Source organism: Loxodonta africana, chromosome 7, assembly GCF_030014295.1.
Source record: "Loxodonta africana isolate mLoxAfr1 chromosome 7, mLoxAfr1.hap2, whole genome shotgun sequence".
NCBI lineage: Eukaryota > Metazoa > Chordata > Mammalia > Proboscidea > Elephantidae > Loxodonta > Loxodonta africana.
The window spans coordinates 15,631,464-15,659,370 of NC_087348.1; the positions used below are offsets into that span (position 1 = coordinate 15,631,464).

The window sequence follows — 27,907 nt, forward strand, 5'->3', positions numbered from 1 at the left end:
GTGAGAGGGCTGCTTCTGTTGGCAGGAGTGATTCAACGGAATTGAGGGGCTCAGTGTCCTCAGCTTCCTGATTGTCTGCTCACATGTCCTCATCCAAAATTTCAGGACCCCATATCTTCCCAATAAATGCTCTCTATCACCCAGAGCCTTGCCTCTCACCAATACCTATCAGTTGTGCTATTTTGCATATTTCTATTGCCACCTCATGCCATGGATTAGCAGTGCCCTCTTTACTACTGGAAGCAGAGTCATCAACATCTTTAAGACTAACCAGACTTGAAAACCAATTTAGCAAACTCATTCTTAAAATTTTGTTTCTCTAGAACCACTCTCATTACCAAATGTCTTAGGCTGGGTTCTCTAGAGAAGCAAAACCAGCCCAGCATATAAATACATGTACAAAAAGATTTATATCAAGGAAATGACTCAAGGGGTTGTAGAGGCTGGAACGTCCCAAGTCCATGGGTGAGGCTAGAGGCTTCTTCTGACTCATGCAGCTGGAGGGGCTGGCGAACCCAAGATGGGCAGGTCAGACATCAAGCCTCTGGCTCACAGGCTGAGGGGGCCAACAAATTCCAAAATTGGTAGGTAAGCTGACAGATCGTTGGCTCACAGACTGCAGATACTGATGAATCCCAGATTGGCAGTAAGCTGCCAACTCAAATCCCAAGAACCAGAGGCCAGAATATAGGAGCCAGCTACAGGATACAGATTGAGCTAAAACCCTTGAACCTTGCCAGAAAGTCCACCTATATTAGATGTAGGCCACACTCCCAAGGCAACTCCCTTTGAACTTACTGGCTGCTTACAACAGACCTCATCATGGAGGTGATCACATTGTATCAGATCTCATTAAGGAAGTGATTACATCATTAAAAAGCCATCAATAAACATCATAACTTTCAAACCACTGAGAAACATGGCCCAGCCAAGTTCACACACAACCTTAATTATCACACACAGCTAAGGACAGCCAGAAAGAAAGGGATACATGAGGTGTGTGTGTGGGGTGGGTGTGGATGGAGAAACAGAGACAGAGACAAAGAGGGAGAGAGATAGGGAGGATGGGAATGGAGAGAGCAACTTGTAGGCAGACTAATAGAGTCAGAGATGGAGATAGGAGACAGATTGGCTCCTGGTATAAAGGTAAGAAAAGAGGGACTACCAAGCCTTCAAACCCCAATGCTTTCCCCATCCCCTTTCCCTGGAAGACATTTTATGATGAAAGACCAAACATTCAGAAAGGTGCAAGCTGACCATTTACACCACGGAAATTATGGAGGAGTGGTTGGGATAGTCCAGTTTGACTTCCACTTTATTCCTGACTTCACCTCTCCCCAGATGTGCAACGTTGGGGACTAATAAGAACCCAAGAGCTGTCTCTAGAGATAGTTCCAAAGTAGGACGTAGATTTTACATGGGGTGGTGAGGACAGTATAATCACATACACTGCTATATCTCACGTTAGAACTCACAAGGCATTTTCACTTAATGTGTCTTTTAATCCTCATAACTACGCCAGAGATCCCCCCTAGCTTGACAGGCTCTACACAATAACCACGAAGGTAGACCCGAACATACCAAAGATCATGAAGGTGGTGCAGGACCAGGCAACGTGTTGTTCTATTACATATAAGGTTGCCATGAGTTGGCCCCCACTCAATGGCAACTGACAACACAACTGAATTTAGATACTGCAGGCATTTTAATCCCCTTTTTACAGATGAAGAACTTGAAACTGAGAAATGGGCAATGACTTTTCAAAAACAATATAATCAGGAAGAAGTAAAAGTATAAAAACAATAACTTCTTGATCTCCTCCTCTCCACTTCTTTCAGACAGTGCACTCATTTGTGTCCCCCAACAATGTTCCAGGTAAACATCCAGAGTACTCATTATGTTTGGGGCAGCAAGAACCTCATCATTGCTCTCTTTAAAGCATCCTTAAGCTCTCTGTTCCTCATGCTGTAGATCAAGGGGTTCAGCACAGGAGTGATGAATGTGTAAACCACAGACACTACCTGGCCCCTCTCAGGAGAGTACCGGGAGCTGGGGCACAAGTAGTTGAGGCTTGTACATCCATACTGGAGGAGGACCACAGTGAGATGGGAGGAGCAGGTGGAAAAGGCCTTGTGTCTTCCTTCTGCGGAGCGGATCTTTAGGATGACAGCCACAATAAAGACATAGGAGAGAGTGATGAGCAGGAATGGAATGGTGAGGACAGTGACGCTGACCACAAACAGAGTGGCCTCATGAACCCGGGTATCTGCACAGGCTAGTCTCATGACAGGGAGGACATCACAATAGAAGAGGCTGATTTCTTTACTGCTGCAGAAGGGGAGTCGGAAGATGAGCACAGTCAACTGCACGGCCAAGGTAAATCCCAGCACCAGAGACCCCAGGGTCATTTGGGCACACAACCGTTGGCTCATGATATGAGTGTAATGTAGAGGGTGACAGATGGCCACAAACCGATCATAGGCCATGAGGGCCAGCAGAATGCAATCAGCGCTGCCCAGAAAGATGAAGAAGAACATCTGGGTGCCACACCCAGGAAGGGAGATTATAGTTCTCTCAGGGGACAGGATGCTGGCCAGAGTCAGAGGGGCAATGGTGGAAGAATAGCAGATCTCCAGGGCTGCCAAGTTGGCCAGGAAGAAGTACATGGGGGTGTGGAGAGAATGGTGGATCCAGATGATGATGGAAATGGAGAAGTTTCCACTGATGCTGACCAGGTACATAATCAGGAAAGCCACAAAAATCAACATTTGCACCTCAGGGAGTTTGGAGAAGGGATGGAAGTGGAAGTGAATCATTCCAGTTTGGTTGGCATTCTCCATGTGCTCAGAGTATTGGGCCTGCTAATGGCACAGGCAATGCCTCTGGGAATAAACATCAGACTGTAGACGCTATTGTTGGATGACCCATGCAACTGTTGGCCTCACACTTCCTGGGCCTCCTCAACTCCAACCACCTTTACTTCCAGTGTAAATTCAGCTACACACTTTCTGCAAGAGCTTTTTGTTGCAATTATCCTGAAATAGTTTACCACTGAAATCTTAAACCACAATATCCGATTCCAGACCACAAGCCCCTCTCCTCCCAGCACTCTTGTTCCTTGAACCCTTGGTTATCAAGAGCATGCATGGCCTATGGAGTTGGACCACTAGTTTCCAATCCCTGATCTGCCAGTTAATAACTGAAGAACCTTGGAAAACATGCTGAAACTTTCTGATTCAATCTCTTCATCTTTAAAATGGGGATGATAATAGGGCACAACTCTTAGAGTTGCTATGAGAAGTAAATGTGTCTGGCCCCTAGTAAACGCCATATAAAAGTTGACAATAATCATTAATACTAAATAATCCTCCTCTTCATGAGTGCCTTGATGCCTCCAAGAAAAAAACAAAAACTAAAAAACCCATTGCTGTTGAGTGGATTTTGACTCAGGGTGACCCTGTAAGACGGGTTAGAACCACCCTATAGAGTTTCCCAGGCTATAATCTTTAATGAAGTAGAGTGCCACATCTTTCTCCCTTGGTGCAGCTGATGGGTTCAAACTACCGCCGACCTTTCGTTTAGTGGCCAAATGCTTAACCACTGTACCATCAGGGCTCCTTTTGATTCCTCCAAACCCATAAAACCAAATCTGTTGCCATCAAGGCGATTCCGACTCCTTACGACCCTATGGGTCAGAGTAGAACTGCCCCATAGAATTTCCAAGGAGAGCCTGGTAGATTTGAACTGTTGACATTTTGGTTAGCGTTTGATGCCTCCAGTTCCCTGAATTAGCCTCCTTCAATCCTTCAAGATTTACACCCTGCTCCATCCAATATAGACCTATGGTCCAGCTTTCAATTCATCTTTCACCACTACTGTCACTATCCTTGGCTACTTGCCCTACTATCAACTCTGTTGTTGTTGTTAGCTGCCACTGAGTCAGTCTCCGACTCACAGCAATCCACGCACATCATAACAAAATGTGCCATCTCCATGATGAGCTGTAGATTAGACCACTGTGATCCACAGGGTTTTCTTTGGGTGATTTTTGAAAGTAGATTTCCAGGCATTTCTTCCTAGTCCATCTTAGTCTGGAAGCTCCGCTGAAACCTTTTCAGCATCATAGCATTGCATAAGCCTCCACTTATTGATGGATGGTGGCCACACATGAGATACATTGGCCGGGAATTGAGCCCTGATCTCCCGCAAGGAAGGGGAAAATTCTACCATACTTTAGGTAACATCCACCATCTCTATTCCAGGCTGAACATGGCTAAACAAGATCACAAAACTTGTTGACTGGTGCCATGTCAAGGTTACAGTGGCACTAAAAACTTTAGCATTGTCCCCAGTCTTGAGTCCTTGATCAGCTCTACTTGTTGTTCCCAGCCAAGGCTATTAGAAATTTCCCTGGTCTTCCCGAGTCCTCTCTTCTGTGATACTTCCTCCATCATTCATAGTAGATGACCTGCCTCCAACTTCCAGAAGAAAATAACAGAAGCCACATGGAGGTAACTGACTGTCATTCCCACTAGCTATGGTCCTATAACATTCTCTGCTTACCCATATATTCTTAATGCCTTCTTATATGTCTCCATAGAAGTGCCTTTCCTCCTCTACAAGGCTAATTGTAGACTCAGCCCCTTCTGCTTCCTCAGGGATCGTGTGCCTCTATCTCAGTATCAGCCTCTACTCCCCCGCTTCAGTAACTTTATCTCCCATGGTACTAAGCAACTCCCCTCTACCTTGTATCATCTTCTACATTCCTCACTGTCTGACTCAGTGGCAACTGGTTTTTGTTTTGTTTTTTAAGTGATCCTCAGCCAAGGGCAGATTATCCAATAAGGAAGGTAAGCCTGATGCTTACCTTGCTTACCAGATCATCTGTAGTGAACAATTTCACAGTTTTTCACCACATCAAAAATTCTGCTTTTAGGCATGGCTGGCATCTATCTACCAACCCTACAGCACCTTCCTACAGAATTGAAGCCTCTTTTCAAATTTACATTCCCTGGCAGGTGCAGATGACCCAGTAAGCAAACTAAGCACGCGCTTACTTGTGCTTATTTACTAATCTGTAGTGAACAATTTCACATTTCAAAGACATGGTGAAACCCCTTGCGAAATTGCTCACTACATATTAGTAAGTAAGCACATAGTTATCTTGCTTATTGGGTAATCCACCCCTGGCCTCAGCCCCAGCATTTTTTTCTATTTAACTTTTTTGTGTTTTATCCTGTGTAAATTGATTTTGATTTCATTTCACCTAGCGTTTTATTTCAGGCATTGGTGGTTCAGTGGTAGAATTCTTGTCTTCCATGCAGGAGACCTGGATTTGGTTCCCAGCCAATGAACCTCATGCACAACCACCACCCCTTTATCAGTGGAGGCTTGCATGTTGCTGGGATGTTGAACATGTTTCAGCAGAGCTTCCAGAATAAGAAGGGCTGAGAAGAAAGGCCTGGCTATCTACTTCCAAAAATCAACCAATGAAAACCCTATGGACTACAATGGTCTGAGCTGCAAATGGTCATGGGGATGGTGCAGAACCAGGCAGAGTTTTGTTCCAGAGGTTAGCTCGATGGCAGCTAACAACAGCAACAACAGGGTTTTATGAAAAGTACTCTATTTTTAGGAGACTTTAAAGCATAGTAAATTTATTGGACAAATGGAAATGTATTCTTACCTTTTGTGTCTTCATCCAAGGCACTGATGAGTGAATGAGAAGTATCTTCACTTTCCAGTTCCGAGTTTACTCCTCCTCAGGGGTCTAAAATGACAAGACTATGAACTTTGGTTATAGCTAAATGTTCTCTTCCTTTATCTATCTTATATGCTTTTGCAGCTGAACAGTTCCTTACTAGTTAAAGTCAAGTTGGTAAACTCCAAGTCTCTTCTTACCTGGAAATATAGGTGCACACCCTCTGCAATGTTGTGCCCTCTTTGATGTGTCAATTTTATGGCCACACTACTGCCTCCTTCATATCCATTCACAGCGAGAGGCCCTCCTTTTCCTTAAAGATCTTTGCACACTCCTCTACCTTCCTCCCTCACAGGGTGCAATCCATAGGGCTTTTTCATTCATCCATTCATTGACAGGTATTTACTGAGCATCTACTATCTACCAGGCACTGGGTGTGTAATTCAGAAACTAAGCAGATTACACTATATTATCTGGGTGTCCCAACAAACCATACCCTTCTCTTGCAAGGGAGGGTACACAACTTTTTCTACCTACTCTCAGCCAACCTAGAAGCCCATCACATTTCTAGAGAGAAAGACTTGTCTCTCTGCTCTCACCCTCAGCAGTACAGTGTCTGTTCTGAAGACTTACTGCGGCAGTCTCCTTGGCATAAATGATGTCACTTCGTTAGTTCCCAGAGATTGAACCAATGTTCCAGTGCATGTCTAACTCCACACCAGGAAGTCCCTCCTGAGGTCAGGAATTCTCAAGGTCACTAGGGTGCACTGGTCCATTCCCCTGGATCTAGACCACACAACAGCTCAATCACCTGATCTTCCCTTTACCCTCCTTCCCTTCTGCCCAGAGAGCCTAGCAGACACATCCTTCCCTGAAGCTGAGTTAAGCCCAAGGTGGGATCTACTTCTTAATATCCTAGAATCCATGGAGGCAGAGTTTTGGCTTAATATCCTAGAGTCTGTGGAGGCTAAGCTTCAGAGAAACCACCCATCTCTGGTGGAAATACACGTCTAGATCCTGTTAAAAATCCCTCCATGCTGCCTCTTCACAAGCGAAGAACATGGACTTTGGGACTTGCAGAGACAGAGCTCTTGGTTATCTCTGAACTCTCACTTCTTCTCATCTCATTTCTAGAAAATTCCCTTCCTGCTTTGTTTCCATAAATTCCCAAGAGTCTAACCTAGCCTTCCAATTGACCATCCCCAGTAGGTCAATATTTGAGCACAAACAGGAATTGTTTGGGGACGTGAGATTCTAAACTGGGCTAATTGCTGCTAGACTTTGCTATATTTTAATGATTGCCGAAATTTTGATTCTCCACAGTTGAGGTAGTTTGGCAAAACAATTTTAATTTATCCAAGTAGAAGTTAATTTTTTGTGCCTAATCAAATTCTAAAAATTCTTTAAAGCTCAATCAAGTGTCCTCTGTTAATTGCATACGATTCTGATACATATAAATTCCCCACCCTCCTCCAAAAAGGAAGACTAGCCCCCACTCCCTACTCTGTGTTGCTTTGTGCCTACCTCTGTCATAGCACGTAGCACTCTGCATTGTGATAATTACCTTAATTGTTGCTCCATCCCTGCTAGGACATATTCTCAATGGCAATAACTGACTCAACTCAGTACTGCATTGCCTAGTGTGGTGCTAAGTACACAACAGATGCCTGACCTTACCATTTAGTCGATTCCGACTTGTCGTGGATTGACTTGTGTCCCCCAAAAATATCTGTCAGATTGGCTAGGCCATGATTCCCAGTATTGTATAATTATCCATCATTTTGTTATCTGGTGTGATTTTCCTACTTGTAAATCCTACCTCTATAAAGTTGATGAGATGGGATTAGCGACAGTTATGTTAATGAGGCAGAACTCAATCTACAAAATTAGATAGTGCCTTAAGCCAATCTTTCATGAAATATAAGAAAGAAGCAAACAGAGAGACATGGGAACTTCATGCCACCAAGAAAGCAGTGCTCAGGGCAGAGTAGGCCCTCTGGACCTGAGGTTTCTATGAAGAGAAGCTCCTAGACCAAGGGAGGACTGATGACAAGGAGCTTCCTCCAGCACCAACAGATAGAGGAAAGCTTCCCTTAGAGTCGATGCTCTGAATTTGAATTTACAGCCTCCCAGACTGTGAGAATAAACTTCTCTTTGTTATAGAAGCACTAGAAAACGAAGACATGACTCATGGCGACCCACGTGATACAGAGTAGAACTTCTTCATAGTGTTTTCTTGGCTGTAGTTTTTTTTTTAATAATTTTTATTGTGCTTTAAGTGAAAGTTTACAAATCAAGTCAGTCTCTCACACAAAAACCCATGTACACCTTGCTACACACTCCCAATTACTCTCCCCCTAATGAGACAGCCTGCTTTCTCCCTCCACTCTCTCTTTTCATGTCCTTTTCGCCAGCTTCTAACCGCCTCCACCCTCTCATCTCCCCTCCAGGCAGGAGATGCCAACATAGCCTCAAGTGTGCACCTGATCCAAGAAGCTCACTCCTCACTAGCATCCACCTCCAACCCATTGTCCAGCCCAATCTATGTCTGAAGTGTTGGCTTTGGGAATGGTTCCTGTCCTGGGCCAACAGGTCTGGGGGCCATGACCACCGGGGTCTTTCCAGTCTCAGTCAGACCATTAAGTCTGGTCTTATGAGAATTTGGGGTATGCATCCCACTGCTCTCCTGCTCCCTCAGGGGTTCTCTGTTGTGTTCCCTGTCAGGGCAGTCATCGGTTGTAGACAGGCACCATCTAGTTCTTCTGGTCTCAGGATGATGTAGTCTCTGGTTCATGTGGCCCTTTCTGTCTCTTGGGTTCGTAATCACCTTGTGTCCTTGGTGTTCTTCATTCTCCTTTGATCCAGGTGGGTTGAGACCAATTGACGCATCTTAGAAGGCTGTTTGCTAGCGTTTAAGACCCCAGATACCACTCTTCAAAGTGGGATACAGAATGTTTTCTTAATAGATTTTATTATGCCAATTGACTTAGATGTCCCCTGAAACCATAGTCCCCAGACTCCTGCCCCTGTTACGCTGGCCTTCGAAGCATTCAGTTTATTCAGGAAACTTCCTTGCATTTGGTTTAGTCTAATTGTGCTGGCCTCCCCTGTACTGTGTGCTGTCTTTCCCTTCACCTAAAGTAGTTCTCATCTACTGTCTAATTAGTGAATACCCCTCTCCCACTCTCCCTCCTTCCCCTCTCTCGTAACCACAAAAGAATGTTTTCTTCTCAGTTGAAACTGTTTCTCAAGTTCTTATAATGGTGGTCTTATGCAATATTTGTCCCTTTGCAACTGACTAATTTCACTCAGCATAATGCCTTCCAGGTTCCTCCATATTATGAAATGTCTCGCAGATTCCTCACTGTTCTTTATCGATGCATAGTATTTCACTGTGTGAATATAACATAATTTACTTATCCAGTCATCCATTGATGGGCACCTTGGTTGCTTCCATGTTTTTGCTATTGTAAACAGAGCTGCAATAAACATGGTTGTGCATATATCTGTTTGTGTAAAGGCTCTTATTTCTCTAGGATATATTCCAAGGAGTGGGATTGCTGGATCGTATGGTAGCTCTATTTCTAGCTTTTTAAAGAAGCGCCATATCGATTTCCAAAGTGGCTGTACCATTTGACATTCCCACCAGCAGTGTAGAAGTGTTCCAATCTCTCCACAGCCTCTCCAACATTTATTATTTTGTGTTTTTTTTGGATTAATGCCAGCCTTGTTGGAGTGAGATGAAATCTCATTGTAGTTTTGATCTGTATTTCTCTAATGGCTAATGATTGTGAACATTTCCTCATATATCTGTTAGCTGATATGAAGTGTTTTCTTTAGTGAAGTGTCTATTCATATCTTTTGCCCATTTTTTAATTGGGTTATTTGTCTTTTTGTGGTGGAGTTTTTGCAGTATTATGTAGATTTTAGAGATTAGGCGTTGATCAGAAATGTCATAGCTAAAAACATTTTCCCAGTCTGTGGGTTGTCTTTTTACTCTTTTGGCAAAGTCTTGGGATAAGCAAAGTGTTTGATTTTTAGGTGCTACCAGTTATCTAGTTTTCCTTCTACCTTCTTTATAATGTTTTCTATACTGTTTATGCCATGTATTAGGGCTCCTAACGTTGTCCCTATTTTTTCTTTCATGATCTTTATCGTTTTAGATTTTATATTTAGGTCTTTGATCCATTTTGAGTTAGTTTTTGTGCATGGAGTGAGGTATGCATCTTGTTGCATTTTTTTGCAGATGGATATCCAGTTATGCCAGCACCATTTGTTAAAAAGACTGTCTTTTCCCCATTTAACTGTTTTGGGGCCTTTGTCAAATATCAGCTGCTCATATGTGGATGGATTTATGTCTGGATTCTCAATTCTGTTCCACTGGTCCATATATATCTGTTATTGTACCAGTACCAGGCTGTTTTGACTACGGTGGCGGTATAATAGGCTCTAAAATCAGGTAAAGTAAGGCCTCCTACTTTGTTCTTCTTTTTCAGTAATGCCTTACTTATCGGGGGCCTCTTTCCCTTCCATATGAAATTGGAGATTTGTTTCTCCATCTCATTGAAGAATGTCATTGGGATTTGGATCAGAATTGCATTAAATGTATAGATCGCTTTTAGTAGAACAGACATTTTTATAATGTTAAGTCTTCCTATCCATGAGCAAGGTATGTTCTTCCACTTATGTAAGTCTCTTTTGGCTTCTGGCAGAAGTGTACTGTAGTTTTCTTTGTATCAGTCTTTTACATCTCTGGTAAGATTTATTCCTAAGTATTTTATCTTCTTGGGGGCTACTGTAAATGGCATTGATTTGGTGATTTCCTCTTCAATGTTCTTTTTGTTGGTGTAGAGGAATCCAACTGATTTTTGTATGTTTATCTTGTATCCCAATACTCTGCTGAACTCTTCTATTAGTTTCAGTAGTTTTCTGGAGGATTCCTTAGGGTTTTCTGTGTATGAGATCACGTCATCTGCAAATAGAGATACTTTGACTTCTTCCTTGCCAATCTGGATGCCCTTTATTTCTTTATCTAGCCTAATTGCTCTGGCTAGGGCTTCCAGCACAATGTTGAATAAGAGTGGTGATAAAGGGCATCCTTGTCTGGCTCCTGATCTCAATGGGAATGTTTTCAGGCTCTCTACATTTAGGGTGATGTTGGTTGTTGGGTTTGTATAAATGCCCTTTATTATGTTGAGGAATTTTTCTTCTATTCCTATTTTGCTGAGAGTTTTTTTCATGAATGAGCCTTGAACTTTGTCAAATGCCTTTTCTGCATCAGTTGATAAAATCATGTGATTCTTTTCTCCCATTTATGTGGTGGATTACGTTAATTGTTTTTCTAATGTTGAACCATCCCTGCATGCCTGGTATGAATCCCACTTGGTCATGGTGAATTATTTTTTTGACATGTTGTTGAATTCTATTGGCTAGAATTTTGTTGAGGATTTTTGCATCTACATTCATGAGGGATATAGCTCTATAATTTTCTTTTCTTGTGGTGTCTTTACCTGGTTTTGGTATCAGGGATATGGTGGCTTCATAGAATGAACTTGGTAGTATTCCTTCCTTTTCTATGCCCTGAAATACCTTTAGTAGTAGTGGTGTTAACTCTTCTCTGAAAGTTTGGTAGAACTCTGCAGTGAAGCTGTCCGGATCAGGGCTTTTTTTTGTTGGGAGTTTTTTCATTACCTTTTCAATCTCTTCTTTTGTTATGGGTCTATTTAGTTGTTCTACCTCTGTTTCTGTTAGCTTAGGCAGGTAGTGTGTTTCTAGGAATTCATCCATTTCTTCTAGGTTTTCAAATTTGTTTGAGTATAGCTTTTCATAGTAATCCGATACGATTCTTTTAATTTCAGTTGGGTCTGTTGTAAGATTGCCCATCTCATTTCTTATTTGGGTTATTTGCTTCCTTTCCTGTTTTCTTTTGTCATTTTGGTGAATAGCTTATCAATTTTGTTAAGTTTTTAAAAAAAACAGCTTTTAGTGTTGTTAATTCTTTAAACTGTTTTTCTGTTTTCTATTTCATTTAGTTCAGCTCTAATTTTTATTATTTGTTTTCTTCTGGTGCCTGTGGGTTTCCTTTGTTGCTCTCTTTCTATTTGTTCAAGTTGTAGGGATAGTTCTTTGATTTTGGCCCTTTCTTCTTTTCGGATGTGTGCACTTATTGATATAAATTGGCCTCTGAGCACCACTTTTGCTGTCTCCCAAAGGTTCTGGTAGGAAGTGTTTTCATTCTCATTGGATTCTCTGAATTTCTTTATTGCATCCTTAATGTCTTCTATAATCCAGTCTTTTTTGAGCAGGGTATTGTTCAGTTTCCAAGTGTTTGATTGCTTTTCCTGTTATTGATTTCCACTTTTATGGCCTTATGGTCAGAGGAGATGCTTTGTAATATTTCAATGTTTTGGATTCTGCTAAGGCTTGCTTTATGACCTAATATGTGGTCTATTCTAGAGAATGTTCCATGTGCACGAGAAAAGAAAGTATAGTTGGTTGCTGTTGGGTGGAGTGTTCTGTATATGTCTACGAGGTCAAGTTGGTTGACTGTGGCATTTAGATCTTGCGTGTCTTTATTGAGCTTCTTTCTGGACATCCTGTCCTTCACCGAAAGTGGTGTGTTGAAGTCTCCTACTATTTTTGTGGAGCTGTCTATCTCACTTTTCAATGCTGATAGAGTTTGTTTTATGTATCTTGCAGCCCTGTCATTGGGTGCATAAATATTTAATATGGTTATATCTTCTTGGTGTATTGTCCCTTTAATGATTATATAGTGTCCTTCCTTATCCTTTCTGATGGATTTAACTTTAAAGTCTATTTTGTCAGAAATTAACATTTTATCTCTTACTCTTTCTTGATTGTTGTTTGCTTGATATATTTTTTTCCATCCTTTGAGTTTTAGTTTGTTTATGTCTCTAAGTCTAAGGTGTGTCTCTTGTAGGCAGCATACAGACGGATCTTGTTTTTTAATCCATTCTGCCACTCTCTGTCTCTTTATTGGTGCATTTAGTCCATTTACATTCAGGATAAGATAGGTATGAATTTAGTGCTATCATTTTGATGTCTTTTTTTGTGTGTTGACAGCTTCTTTTTCCCACTTGATTTTATGTGCTGAGTAGATTTTCTTTATATATTGTCTTTTCCTCATATTTGTTGTTGTTGATGTTGTTTCTGCTGAGTCTGTATTTTTCCCTTGTATTTTATTTTGATGAGTGGGATAGTTTGTCTCCTTTGTGGTTACCTTATTATTCACCCCTATTTTTCTAAACTTATAACTAACTTTTATTCCTTTGTATCGCCGTATCTTCCTCTCCATATGGAAGGGGTATGATTACATTTCTTAATCCCTCTTTATTATTTTAATGTTGTCTTCTTTTATATAATAACATCGCTGTTACCCTGTGTTGGGCTTTTTTTTTTTTTTTTTAATCTTGCTTTTTTTTTTTTTTTTTGGATTTCCCTGTCTGGGTTGACTTCTGGTTGCTCTGCCCAGTGTTCTAGTCTTGGGTCGGTACCTGATATTATTGATTTTCTAACCAAAGAACTCCCTTTATTATTTCTTGTAGTTTTGGTTTGGTTTCTACAAATTCCCTCAATTTGTGTTTATCTGGAAATGTCTTAATTTCACCTTCATATTTAAGAGACAGTTTTGATGGATATAGGATTCTTGGCAGTCAATTTTTTTCCTTCAATTTTTTAAATATGTCATCCCATTGCCTTCTTGCCATCATGGCTTCTGCCAAGTAGTCCGAGCTTATTCTTATTGGCTCTCCCTTGTAGGTGACTTTTCTTTTATCCCTCTTTGCTCTTATAATTGTCTCCTTATCTTTGGTTTTGGCAAGCTTGATTATAATATGTCTTGGTGACTTTCTTTTAAGATCTACCTTATGTGGAGTTTGATGAGCATCTTGGATAGATATCTTCTCATCTTTCACAATATCAGGGAAGTTTTCTGCAAACAAATCCTCAACAATTTTCTCTGTATTTTCTGTTATCCCTCCCTGTTCTGATACTCTAATCACTCGTAGGTTATTTCTCTTGATAGAGTCCCACATGATTCTTAAGATTTCTTCACTTTTTTTAATTCTTTTATCTTATTTTTCTTCAAACATATTAGTGCCAAGTGATTTATCTTCGAGTTCAGAAATTCTAGCTTCTGCTTGCTCAGTTCTGCTCCTCTGACTTTCTATTGAGTTATCTAATTCTGTAATTTTATTGTTAATCTTCTGAATTTCTGATTGCTGTCTGTCTATGGATTTTTCCAGCTTATTAAACTTTTCATTATGTTCCTGAATAATCTTTCTGAGTTCTTCAGTTGCTTTATCTGTGTGTTCCTTGGCTTGTTGTGCATATTGTCTCATTTCCTTCCTGATGTCTTGAAGGGTTCTGTATATTAAACTTTTATATCCTGCATCTGGTAATTCCAGGAATGCACTTTCATCTAAAAGATCCCTGGATTCTTTGTTTTGAGAGCCTGTTGAGGTGATCATGGCCTGTTTCTTTATGTGACTTGATATTGACTGTTGTCTCTGAGCCATCTATAAGTTATTGTATTAGTTTATGCTTGCTTACTGTGTCGTAGCTGTTTGCTTTGTTTTGTTTTGGTATACCCCTGTGGGTGCTTGAGTGAGCTAGTTTGATTATTTTCACCTTTAGAGCTCTGGTGTCCTGTCCCCAGCTGGCTAGAGCTGTTATCAGGTATATCAGTCTAGGAGTCCATTCAGTTTTCTTGTATGAATTCAGCTCAGGTTTCCAGGTAGCTGATGTCAAGTGTGTGGTACAGGCTCTGTCCTACAGTCTTAGAGGGGCAGGGGTGATTGGCGTATATACCCGTATCTGATTGCAGCAGGGGGTCATGCTCTGAACAAGGCAGGGGGCTGAGAACTGACCCCGAAGTGTCTCTGAGGAAAACGCATCTCTGTTCCCTAGCGCGTGCTGGTGGGTGGGCTCTGCAGAGGGACCATGGGCACCCAAAGTTTTTGTTGTAAGGACTGGGAGGTACCAGTTATCCCTGGGCCCCTGTCGCAGGTGGCTGGGAGACCCAAGAGGAGCCACCAGTCCTTAGGTCCCTGTTGTAGGTAGGTGAGGACCCTGTTTAATAGGCAAAGCAATGTCAAACATCAAACACCCACCTCTCCACCGCACAGCTGAAATGGTTGGAGTTTGCCAGCAGGGCCTATTCTCCTGAAATAGGCCCACACAGGTCCATGCAGAAGAGAAAGGTGCTCAAGGTCCATTGACGGTTTATGCCTGGACAGGAGCTGCTTCTGTCCTGAGCTTCCCCAGTTAATGGAGCTAGCAAATTATCTTTTCCCCCCAGTTGCAAATTTTTTCCTTCCCCAAGGCTGGGAGGATGGCTCACCAGGGTCTATCTCAGGCCTAGGGATTAAGCCGCTGACGCTGGGTTGGGGGTTGGGGGGGCGCGGTAAAATATATGCAAGTACTCAGCTTTTGTCGAGAGCGCTGTCCTTCTCAGTTTCCCGAGGTGTGAGTGGGCTGTGTGGCTGGCTGCTTCTCCCTAAGGAAACTGCAGCCCAACACTAGAACCAACCCGCCACCGCCGCCACTGCCACTCCAGGAATGGTGCCTGAGGGCTCCCCACGATTCAGGTCTGGCAACTCCTCTCTGCTTCTGAACGGTCTCTTCCTTCCCCTGCCCCTCAGCTCATTGTCTAAGCTTGCCTTTGATGCTCAGGGCTCCCAGCTTGTCACAAATACACTCATTTCACTTGTTTTTTCAGGTCTTTGTTGTAAAGAGGGCTCGATGGAAGCGTCTGTCTATTCCGCCATATTGGCTCCGCCCCCTCTTGGCTGTAATCTTTATGGAAGCAGATCCCCAGGCCTTTCTCTTCCATGGCACAGTTCGAACAGCCAACCTTTATGTTTGTAGTTGGGAGCAAACTACTGGCACCACCCAGGGATCTGAAACAGATGTCTGGTGTCCACTTACTATAGAATGTTATATTTCCTCATTCATTCTTTCACCAAATATTGCTCCAGATCCTACCACATTCTCTATAAACTAAGTATCTTACGTCAGTTGCTGCTATTGATCACGATAAAGGGAATTATAAAATTAAGACAAAAATTTATTCAAACATTGGTCATCCGTGAACAACCTTCATGATTTTTTTCCTACTGGTTATTGGTGTTATTATTTATTTAATAGTTTTCTTGACGTAACTTCAACTCACTCACTTTTCCGTAACCTAACAATGTGTATCATGCTAGTTACATTTTTATACTTCATCCAGGGAGAGAGATAAACACCTTCCCCGTGGAAAGCCAGAGTCAGCAGAGCAATGTTGGTGGAGCAGCCAATCTCCAGCATGGCCAATACAATAAAGAAGAAATACATTGGGGAATAGAGGGAGTGATTTCACCAAACTGTGAGCCCAATGGTGATGTTTCCAACCATACTTCCCAGGTACAACAGCAAGAAGGCCACAAATATGAGAAGGCATTGCAAGGTATGTTGGAAAGGGGGGAAGTGGAAGTATACCATTCCTGTCTAGTTTTCCTCTTCTGTTAGACCTGGCACAAAGAAAAAGGTCATGGGCAAAGTGACTCACCTGTGTCATTGAGCCTGGAACAGGTCCAGCTGTGTTAAAAACACAGTCTGCAATCCCTGAGTACTTATCTCATTCCTTCCTTTAGAGTTTGGTCTATGTTATCTTGTCACTCTGCTGCTTAACCTACTAGATGTGTGACCTTAGGTGGGTTATGAACGTCAGCATTTTCTCTCTCTCTCTCTCTCCTTGAGGAACATTCTCATTTTAAATCCTGTAATACCTACCTCAAAGTTGTGATAATTAAATGAAACCCCATGTGTCACAGTGCCTAGCCAGCCCAATGCTGTGCATGCAATAAGTTGTAGGCTCAGCAGCTACTCTGTTTGTTTTGTTTTTTCATTGTTATAAATATAACCTTTTGCCAATTCAACACGGTTTTCTTTTCAATTAGTTTCAAATGACCAAAGGTAGCAGCCTACAGAGGGGTCTTTGCATTGATTTTTTTCAGGGGATACTCAGGCATTTTCAAAAACACTGTTCTGCTAAAATAGAGGGATGAGGCCAGAAAAAAAAAAAGTAAATTAGAACATTTAGCCCCCTTTTTCTTAAAAAAAAGTAAGCCAAATGTTAATATTGTGCTTTTTTTTAATGATGACCCTCAATACTGGTGACATTGTGGGGAAACTGGAACACTTTCACGCTCATTGGAAGAGAGGTGAAGAGTTCAACACTTTGGGAAAATAATTCAACCATAGATATGAATGTTTAAAATAATTTAACCAGAGATATGAAATTTTTTAAATAATTTAACCATAGATATGAGAAATTTTAAATGCTTGTAATTTTTCAAAATATTGATAATTTTCCAAGCTGAGTAATACATACATAAGCATTCATTATACTATTCTCTTTACCTTATGTAGGTTTGAAAATTTCCAAATAAAAACTTAGCATTTTGACTTTAAATTCAGTTATTACACTCAGAAGTCTTTTTTTTTTTTACTCGGAACTCTAAGCTTAGAAATTAAAATATGATAACAATAACCAAAAAAAACTTTTATACCCAAGATAATTAAATTATTTTATTAGAAAATAATAAAAACAACCTAATAAAGAATATTAAATTCAGTTGATAAAACATTATGCAATGGTTTAAATTTATATTTATAAAGGCTGTGTAATTACGTAGAAATACTTGTGATATAATACTAAACAAAAAATGAGATTAAAAGCTATGATCTCTACTTTGTAAAAATAATCCAGCCCTTGAGTGATGAAACTGAGCGATATTTTTCTTCTTTTCATTCTGTTTTTTATTTTCCAATTTCCTTTTAAAAACATTGATATTTTATGATTTTAACTAATTGCAAACTTATAATACGGTCAAAGGAGAAACAAGCAGCATTATTCTCTGTGGAGTACAGCATTTTGCAAACTTTTAGAACAAAATAAACAGCTTATACAGAATATTGTCTTAAGAAAAATATCTGTCTAATCAGTAGGAGTGCAGAGCATGTTTTCTTTTTCACTCCTGCAGTAACACCCTTGAAGAGAAGAAGATCTGTTGCTGGAAAAGGGGTCCTCCTATGGCAGTCCCAGGCTCTGCCATAGAGCACTCACACCTCACATCCTTATTCTTCCACATAAGGGAACAAGACTAGAATTTGCTTGAATTTTCTCATTTTCATTTGTCACTCTGTGTGTTAGTCAGGGTTCTCTAGAGAAGCAGAACCACTGAGACATAGAGAGAGAGAGAAAGAGAAAGAGATTTATTTCAAGGGATTGGCTCACGCAATTGTAGGGACTGCCAACTACAAAATCCATAGGTCAAGTAGCAGGCTGGAGACTCTCGCATGCTTATTTCCCAAGATCCATAGGTTAGGCAATGGAAGTAGCGCCGAGTTAAGAGAGAGAGTCCTGTCAAAATACCTGTCTACATTCTAAAGAAACTCCCCTTTCAACTGATTGATTACATTTGATTACATTCTGGAAAGTGATTACATTACATTACAATACCTTATGGAACAGCATCTAATCTAGTATTTGGCCAAACCACTGGGAATCACAGTTTAGGCAAGTTGGCACACAAAATTAACCATGGCACTCTGAGAAAGCGGAGTTGTATGCCAGATCTCCATGATTTCCTTCAACTTGCATCAGTGTGTAATAACTCCATTGCCATTGAGTCAATTCCAACTCATAGTAACTCTGTAGGACAGAGCAGAACTGCCCCTGTAGAGTTTTTAAGGCTGTAATCTTTGCAGAACCAGACTGCCACATCTTTCTCCCATGGAGTGCCTCGTGAGTTCAGACCACCAATCTTTCAGTTCCCAGCTGAGCACTTAACCACTGCACCACCAGGTGTACAGTCTAGCAAAAATTCCCTGAAGTTTGCAATGTGAAGCAGTTAATTGTTCCTTAGAACTACCTCCTTTGTGGAGTCCTTAGCTGGCATAAATGGCAAAGTGCTTGACTACCAGCTGCAAAGTTTGGTGGTTCAAACACACACACAGGCAACTTGGAAAACAGGCCTGACGATCTGCTTCCAAAAACTCATAGCCTTGAAAACACTATGAAGCAGTTCCAGTCTGCACATGTGGAGCTGGAATCGACCTGATGGCAACTAACAAAAACAACTTCCTATGAAGTTTTTTTACCCCTCTATTTATTTCCCTATAAGGAGCCCTGGTGGTACAGTGGTTAAGTGCTTGCCTGCTAACCAAAATTTTGGCAGTTTGAACCCACCAGCGCCTCTGAGGGACAAAGATGTGGCAGTCGGCTTCTGTAAAGATTAAAAAAAAAAGTAAAGATTACAGCCTTGGAAACCCTGTGGGGCAGTTCTATCTGTCCTACATGGTCACTATGAGTCAGAATCGACTCGACGTCAGTGGATGTTTTTTTTTGGAGGTGGGGACATTGTCAAGAATTTTATTTTATTTGGATCCACAATCAGCACCCATGGAAGCAGCACTCAAGAAATCAACTGACGTATTGCATTGGGCAAATCTGCTGCAAAATTTTTTTTTTTAATTTTTATTGTGCTTTAAGTGAAAGTTTACAAATCAAGTCAGTCTCTCATGCCAAAATATGTATACACCTTGCTATATGCTCCTAGTTGCTCTCCCCCTAAAGAGACAGCACACTCCTCTCCACCCTCTATTTCCGTGCCCATTCAGCCAGCTTCTGTCCCCCTCTGCCTTCTCATCTCCCCTCTAGACAGGAGCTGTCCACATAGTCTCATGTGTCTACTTGATCCAAGAAAGTCATTCTTCACCAGTATCACTTTCTACCTTATAGTCCAGTTCAATCCCTGTCTGGAGAGTTGGCTTTGGGAATAGTTCCTGTCTTAGGCTAACAGAAGGTCTGGGGACCATAACCTTCAGGGTCCTTCCAGTCTCAGCCAGATCATTAAGTCTGGTCTTTTTACGAGAATTTGAGGTCTGAATACCATGGTTCTTCTGCTCCATCAGAGGTTCTCTGTTGTGTTCCGTGTCAGGGCAGTCCTCAGTTGTAGCCGGGCACCATCTAGTTCTTCTGGTCTCAGAGTGATGTAGTTTCTGATTTATGTGGCCCTTTCTGTCTCTTGGGCTCATAATTACCTTGTGTTTTTGATGTTCTTCATTCTCCTTTCTCCAGGTAGATTGAGACCCATCGATTCATCTTAGATGGCCGCTTGCTAGCGTTTAAGACCCCAGACGCCACTCTCCAAAATGGGATGCAGAATGTTTTCTTAATAGATTTAATTATGCCAACGGACATTGATGTGCCCTGAAATCACGGTCCCAAAACCCCTACCCCTGCTATGCTGGCTTTTGAAGCATTCAGTTTATTCAGGAAGCTTCTTTGTTTTTGGCTTAATCCAGTTGTGCTGACCTCTCCTATATTGTGTGTTGTCTTACTCTTCACCTAAAATAGTTCTTGTCTGCCATCTAATTAGTGAATAGCCCTCTCCCTCCTTCTCTCCCCACTCTCTTAACCATCAAAGAATATTTTCTTCTTTGTTTAAACTATTTCTCAAGTTCTTATAATAGTGGTCTCAAACAATATTTGTCCTTTTGCAACTGACTAATTTCACTCAGCATAATGCCTTCCAGATTTCGCCATGTTATGAAATGTTTCACGGATTCATCACTGTTCTTTATCGATGCGTAGTATTCCATTGTGTGAATATACCATAATTTATTTATCCATTCATCCAATGATGGGCACCTTGGTTGCTTCCATCTTTTTGCTGTTGTAAACAGTGCTGCAATGAACATGGGTGTGCATATATTTGTTCATGTGAAGGCTCTTATTTCTCTAGGATATATTCCAAGGAGTGGGATCACTGGGTTGTATGGCAGTTCTATTTCTAGCTTTTTAAGGAAGCACCAAATCAATTTCCAAAGTGGTTGTACCATTTTACATTCCCACCAGCAGTGTATAAGTGTTCCAGTCTCACCACAACCTCTCCAATATTTATTATTTTATGTTTTTGGAATTATGCCAGCCTTGTTAATTTTTTTTTCTTGTTGTTAGAGGGAGACAGAATCTCCCTGTAGTTTTGATTTGCATTTCTCTAACAGCTAATGATCATGAACATTTTTCTCACATATCTGTTAGCTACCTGAATGTCTTCTTTAGTGAAGTGCCTGTTCATATCCTTTGCTCATTTTTCAATTGGGTTGTCTTTTCTTTATTGAGTTTTTGCAGTATCATGTAGATTTTAGAGATCAGATGCTGATCGGAAATGTCATAGCTAAAAACTTTTTCCTAGTCTGTAGGTAATCTTTTTACTCTTTTGGTGATGTCTTTGGATGAGCATAAGCATTTGATTTTTAGGAGCTCCCAGTTATCTATTTTCTCTTCTGGTGTTTGTGACTGTTAGTAATGTTTTGCATACGTTTATGCCATGTATTAGGGCTCATAGCATTGTCCCTATTTTTTCTCCCTTGATCTTTATCATTTTAGATTTTGTATTTAGGTCTTTGAACCATTTTGAGTTACTTTTTGTGCATGGTGTGAGGTATGGGTCTTGTTTCATTTTTTTTGCAGATGGATATCCAGTTATGCCAGCACCATTTATTAAAGAGACTGTCTTTTCCCCATTTAACCAACTTTGGGCCTTTGTCAAATATCAGCTGCTCATATGTGAATGGATTTATGTCTGGATTCTCAATTCTATTCCATTGGTCTATGTATCTGTTGTTGTACAAGTGCCAGGCTATTTTGACTACCGTGGTGGTATAATAGGTTCTAAAATCAGGTAGTGTAAGGCTTCCCACTTTGTTCTTCTTTTCAGTAATGCTTTCCTTATCCGGGTCTCTTTCCCTTGCATATGAAGTTGGTGATTTGTTTCTCCATCTCGTTAAAAAATGTCGTTGGAATTTGGATCGGAATTGCATTGTATCTATAGATCGCTTTTGGTGGAATAGACACTTTTACAATGTTGAGTCTTCCTATCCATGAGCAAGGTATGTTTTTCCACTTATGTATGTCCCTTTTGGTTTCTTGCAATAGCGTCTTGTAGTTTTCTTTGTATAGGTCTTTTACGTCTCTGGTAGGATTTATTCCTAAGTATTTTATCTTCTTGGGGGCTACTGTAAATGGTATTCATTTGATGATTTCCTCTTTGATGTTCTTTTTGTTGGTGTGGAGGAATCCAACTGATTTTTCTATGTTTATCTTGTACCCTGATACTCTGGTGATCTGCTTCCTATGGGGCAGTTCTACTCTATCACACTGGGTCATCGAGTGGGAATTAACTCATTGGAAAACAACAACCATTTTGCCTTTTCCAGAATGTTGTATCTTTGAAATCATAATACATACATTTAAGATTCCTCCATGTCTTTTTGCTACTTGATAGCCCATTTCTTTTCATTGCTAAGTAATATTACATTGTATGCATGAACCACAATTTGTTTACCCAATCACTTATTGAAGGACATCTTGGTTGCTTCCACTTTGGGGCAATTATGAATAAAGCTGCTATAAACATTGGTGTACAGAATTTTTTTGTGAATGTAAATTTTCAACTCATTTAGGCATGAATGACTTTAAAGAAAAAAAAAAACACAGAACCTCTAGATGATCCCTCATTTTTCCAAGGGACACAGGAAGAAAAACCCTCTCTCCAAGTGTTTCTCATGAAACTGAATGAAGCATTGTTGTTGTTGTTAGGTGCTTTCGAGTCAGTTCCAAATCATAGCAACCCTGTGTACAACAGAACAAAACACTGCTTGGTCCTGCACCATCCTCACAATCATTGTCATGCTTGAGCCCATTGTTCTAGCCATTGTGTCAGTCCATCTCATTGAGGCTGTTCCTCTTTTTTCACTGGCCCTCTACTTTACCAAGCATGATGTCCTTCTCCAGGGGCTGATTCCTCCTGATAACATGTCCAGAGCACATGAGACAAAGTCTTGCCATCCTTGCTTCTAAGGAGCATTCTGGCTGTAACTTTTTACAAGACATTTGTTTGTTCTTCTGGCAGTCCATGGTATATTCAATATTTTTCACCAACATCACAATTAAAAGGCATTAATTCTTTGGTCTTCCTTATTTACTGCCCAGCTTTTGCATGCATATGAGGTTATTTAAAAGATCACGCCTTGGGTCAAGCTACCTTAGTCTTCAAGGTGACATCTTTACTTTTTAACACTTGAAAGAGGTCTTTTGCAGCAGATTTGCCCAATGCAATGTGTCATTGGATTTCTTGACTACTATTTCCATGAGAGTTGACTGTGGACCCAAGTAAAATGAAATCTTTGACAACTTCAGTATTTTCTCCGTTTATCATGATGTTGCTTATTGGTGGAGGATTTTTTTTTTATGTTGAGGTGTAATCCATACTGAAGGCTGTGGTCTTTGATCTTCATCAGTAAGACCTTCAAGTCCTCTTCACTTTCAATAATATTCATTAATTTCAACAACTATTTGCTGAGAGACTGCTGCCAGGAAATGAAGGATTTAATACATAAAACCTAGGTGGATGATGGATGGGCAGTTCTGTTTTAGACATGTTAAAAGTGAAATACTTTTTAGTGATCCAAAAAGAGATGTCAGATAGACAACTGCATATACAATTTTGGAGTTCAGAGACAAAGATAAGCTATAGATACACATTTGACAGTTATCAGCAGGTCGTTGTTGTTAGATGCCATCAAGTCTGTTCCGACTCATAGCAACCCTATGTACAACAACACTGCCCGGTCCTGTGACATCCTCACAATTGTTTTTATGCTTGAGCCCATTGTTGCAGCCACTGTGTCATTCCATCTCATTGATCGTCTTCCTCTTTTTTGCTGACCTCTACTTTTCTCTGCTTTACCAAGCATGATGTCCTTCCCCAGGGAATGGTCCCTCCTGATAACATGTCCAAAATATGTGAGATGAAGTTTCATCATTCTTGCTTCTAAGGAGCATTCTGGCTGTACTTCTTCCAAGACAGACTTGTTGGTTCTTCTGGCAGTCCATGGTATATTCAATATTCTTCACCAGCACCACAATTCAAAGGCATTGACTCGTCTTCGGTCTTCCTTATTCACTGTCCATTTTTCACATGCATATGAGGCAACTAAAAACAGCACAGCTTGGGTCAGGTGCACCTTAGTCCCTAAGGTGACATCTTTGCTTTTTAACCCTTTAAAGAGATCTTTTGCATTAGATTTGCCAAATACAGTATGACTAACTGACAGACACATGGTAGTATCAGCTAGTAGCTTGTACTTAAAGTCAAACTAAAACAGATCACCTGGGGAAAAAAATAAATGGAAAAGAGGACCTAGGGCCAAGATGCAGCTTGGGTAGAAGTTGGGAAAAGACAAGGAGCAGGAAAATAGACTAAGAAGGAACATCAGAGAGAGAGAGAAGTAAAACTAGGAGAAAATAATTTCCCAGAAACAAAGACAGCAGGGGTTATTGCTAGATGGTAGAAAACAATAATGCCATATATGAAATTTTTCTTCTTTAAAATATTATTTCTAGATAAATCAAATTAAAACTATAATTTTTCTTTCTCCCAACTCATCTCATCACTGAACTCATCAACAAGTTACTAAAAGATATTCCCTAGGGAAGGTGTACCAATGGAATCATCATCATGCAATTTTACTCTTAGGGGCACCATCTTCAGTCATTGTACTTTATGCGTCCCAAGAAGATCTCAGTCATCTCATGGGACAAAGAATGACTCTCTAGCCGGATTAGTTATGAACGTCTCTATTTAATGAAAATTTTAAGTCTGAATACCAGGGGAACTTCAAGGGTGAGTTCTAGGCTATAGAGATGTGATAAGCAAAGCCCAAATGTTACCTTGGGCAAAGAAGAAAGAGGTAGGATGGAATATACCCTCAGTCCCACAGTTGATCTGATGAGAATCAGGTCTGGCCTGAGAAGTGTTTCAACATAGTGCCCTGAATCTGCAAGATATATGAATCTAGAATTGGTCAGCATGCCAGCCCAGGGCTCTTCTGAGGACAGATGGACCTTGAGGTAGGTCCCTGGAGTCTCAGTGTTTAGCAAAGAATCCAAGTAAATCTGCAAAGGCTTGCAGTCCACATAAGCAAAAAGCAAGAATCTCCTCCCAGACCCCAAATTTTAGATTAGTCTTTTGCACGTAAGTAAACCAAGCCTTGGGGTGGACGTTAGTCTGGGCATACAGGCTAAGTATGAAGCTTTTTACAGGAAGTGTCATAGTCCAGTCCCTCCACAGAACCAGTGCTTTACACCAAATAGCTTAAGGGGATCTCAAGAATAGACACTGATGGCAACCTTAAAAGATTGTGAGCAGCCATCTAAGATACAGCTATTGGTCTCATCCTGGCTGGAGCAAAGAAGAGTGGATGAAACTGAGGACTCGAAGGAGTAATTAGTCTAAAGGACTGATAGACCGCATGAACCACAGCTTACATGATCCTAAGACTAGAAGAGCTAGATGGTGCCCAGCTACCACTACCAACCACTCTGGCTGGGATCACAATAAAGGGTCCCAGGCAGAGCAGGAGAAAGATATAGAACAAAAATCAAATCCATTAAAAACAAAAAACAGATTTACTAGTCTGGTAGAAATCGGAGGAGCCCCCATGACTAGCTTTAAGACACCGTTCTAACATGTAACTGAAGCTATTCCCAGAGACCACTTTTCAGTCAAACAATAGAGAGGCCTACAAAATAAACGACGCCTGAGAGGAACGAGCTCCTTAGAACAGTTAATTACATGAGACCATATGGGCAAAATCTACCCCAAATCAAAAATGAGAAGGCAGGAAGAGGTAGGAAAACTGAACGAAAGATAATGGGGAACCCAGGGAGGAAATAGGGAGAGTGCTGACACATAGAGGGGACTGTGACCAATATCTTGGAATATTTTATGTACAAATTGTTGAGTGGGAAACTATTTTGCTCTGTAAACCTTCATCTAAGGTACAAGAAAATATATTTTTTTTAAATACATACTGATAAATCCATGCCCTTCAAGCCAATGAAAGGCAAAGAGGAAGATCTGTTCAAAATGGTCAGGACATCACACACTCTAGGTCAGGGAAGATGCGCTCCACACTGACCAGTCCTGAAATACACAGAATGGGAGCACTTTCAAGGGGTTCTCTACATTTTTTTTTTAATGAATCATTCCTAATTTCAAACTTATACAAGCTGAAAAATTAGAAAACGTCAGCTTCTATTATAAAAGGAATGACTAGACAGTTCCTTCGCAGTTGGGAATCCCCCTTATATGTTTAAAAAAAAAAAAAAAGGTAATCCTAATGACATGCAATTTTTCAAAAGGCATTATTGCATAAAAGGTGACATTCCTGTGCTTCCCTAGCATGTTGTCCTCTTAGAACAACACCTAACCAAATTTGACTTGTGCTGTTTTTATTACTAGTTCTCTCATTACATTTTGAGTTCTCTGAACATGGATGCCTTCTTTTGTCCTCCACACTTCTCTCTCTTCACAGAAACTGGAGCTATCTATGCCTTACCTAGAGTTGTTGTTGTTGTTACGTGCTGTCAAGTCAGCTCCAACTCTTAGCAACCTCATATACAACAGAACACTCCCTGGTTCTGCGCCATCCTCACAATTGTTGTTATGCTTGAGTCCATTGTCAGTTCATCTCATTGAGGGTCCCTCTCTTCTCTAATGACCCTCTTCCAAGACAGATTTGTTCATTATTCTGGCAGCCCGTGGTCTATTCAACATTGTAGGAAGACCAAAGAAGAATTACCTAGAGTAGTGCCTTACTGAATATTTGTTTTAAAAAATTTATTAAAATAAAGATTGTTGATTAAACGAGTCGGTGGTGAGATAAAAAGAAAAAGGGGAGCAAAAAGAAAGATTACAAAATGTGGTGCCTTTATAATGATCTGAGGAAGGCTGTGACACATCACTTCACAGTGAGAGTTTGTTGGTAAAGAACAATTAAAATTAGAGGAATTTGCCTCTGTAAGGCACCAATCATTCAGCCTTGCACATACGACAATGCTCAGTGAGGGACAGTTTATTTTAATGATAGAAACTTAGACTTGCTTCAGAGAAACCTGAGACTTACATGCTTCTCGGTCATTTACTAGCTAGGAAAGTTAGAGAAACGCTTTAAGTCTCAATGCACTCATCTGAAAAAAATACTGATAATAAAGGAAACTATTGCATAGGGCTAAAAATGATGAGCCCAGTGGATAGGTCTCAGGGTATGGGGGTGGAGGTAGTGGTGATTCAGTGTTAAGGGTTCTCATCTTCCATGCGTAAGACCCGGGTTCTATTCTGAGCCATCGCACCTCACGTGCAGCCGCCACTGTCTGTCAGTCGAGGCTTTTGTGCTACTGTGATGCTGACCATGTTTCAGCAGAGCTTCCAGACTAAGACAGACTGGAAAGAAAAGCCTGGAGATTTACTCCTGAAAAATCAGCCAATCGAAAACATTACAGATCACAAGAGTCTGATCCCCGTGTACATGGAGACACCATGATTCAGGGGCCGGCTAGACGGCAGCTAACAGCAACAACATAGATTTTCAGTAAGTACCCAGTAAATTTTACGCATTATTATGCAGTAGGAGAATAATATCTTTTTGCTGTCTGTCTAAATGTCTCATTTGATATACTCAAAGTACACTTTTAAAGTATTATCTTGAACATGTGAAATTGCCTATGTTACCGTTTTGACCTTCAGAAGCAGCAACTTCATATGGTTCAATATATCAGTACTAGGTGGGAATGTAAAACGGTACAACCATTACAACCATTTTGGAAATCGATTTGGCATTTCCTTAAAAAGCTAGAAATAGAACTACCATACGATCCTGCAATCCCACTCCTTGGAATACATCCTAGAGGAATAAGAGTCCTCACACAAATAGCCGCATGCACACCCACGTTCACTGCAGCACTGTTTACAATATATTAGCAGTAAAAGAATACAGCTTTGTCTCTCCCTCTTTCCAGACGCTGCTTCCAGAAAGTACGCACAAGAATTTCCCCAGATATATTGAAAATGTTATTCAGGAATATCTTATAAGGACAAAATACCTCTTTTGTTTGTGTACCTCTGATGTCAGAACATTTTCTTTGAATAGGTACCAATAGATAGTGCCTGACTCTGCTATAACCGGTATGAAGCCACAGATACCGGTGCTCCTAGCAGGGCTTTAGCTCTGTGACTGATAGTTATAACATTGACCCTTCTCTGTTCATCCCACAACCAAAATCCCCACCTT

At 40.7% G+C, this 27,907-nt stretch overlaps 1 protein-coding gene across 1 annotated transcript; it reads right to left on the reverse strand.

The window, feature by feature from the left end:
- Nucleotides 1-942: 942 nt before the first annotated feature.
- LOC135231783 (olfactory receptor 10V1-like) lies at nt 943-5,000 on the reverse strand. The gene has a single exon (XM_064288958.1). It carries the CDS (start codon nt 2,838-2,840, stop codon nt 1,896-1,898), a length of 945 nt encoding a protein of 314 aa, XP_064145028.1. The 5' UTR covers nt 2,841-5,000; the 3' UTR covers nt 943-1,895.
- Nucleotides 5,001-27,907: the final 22,907 nt, after the last annotated feature.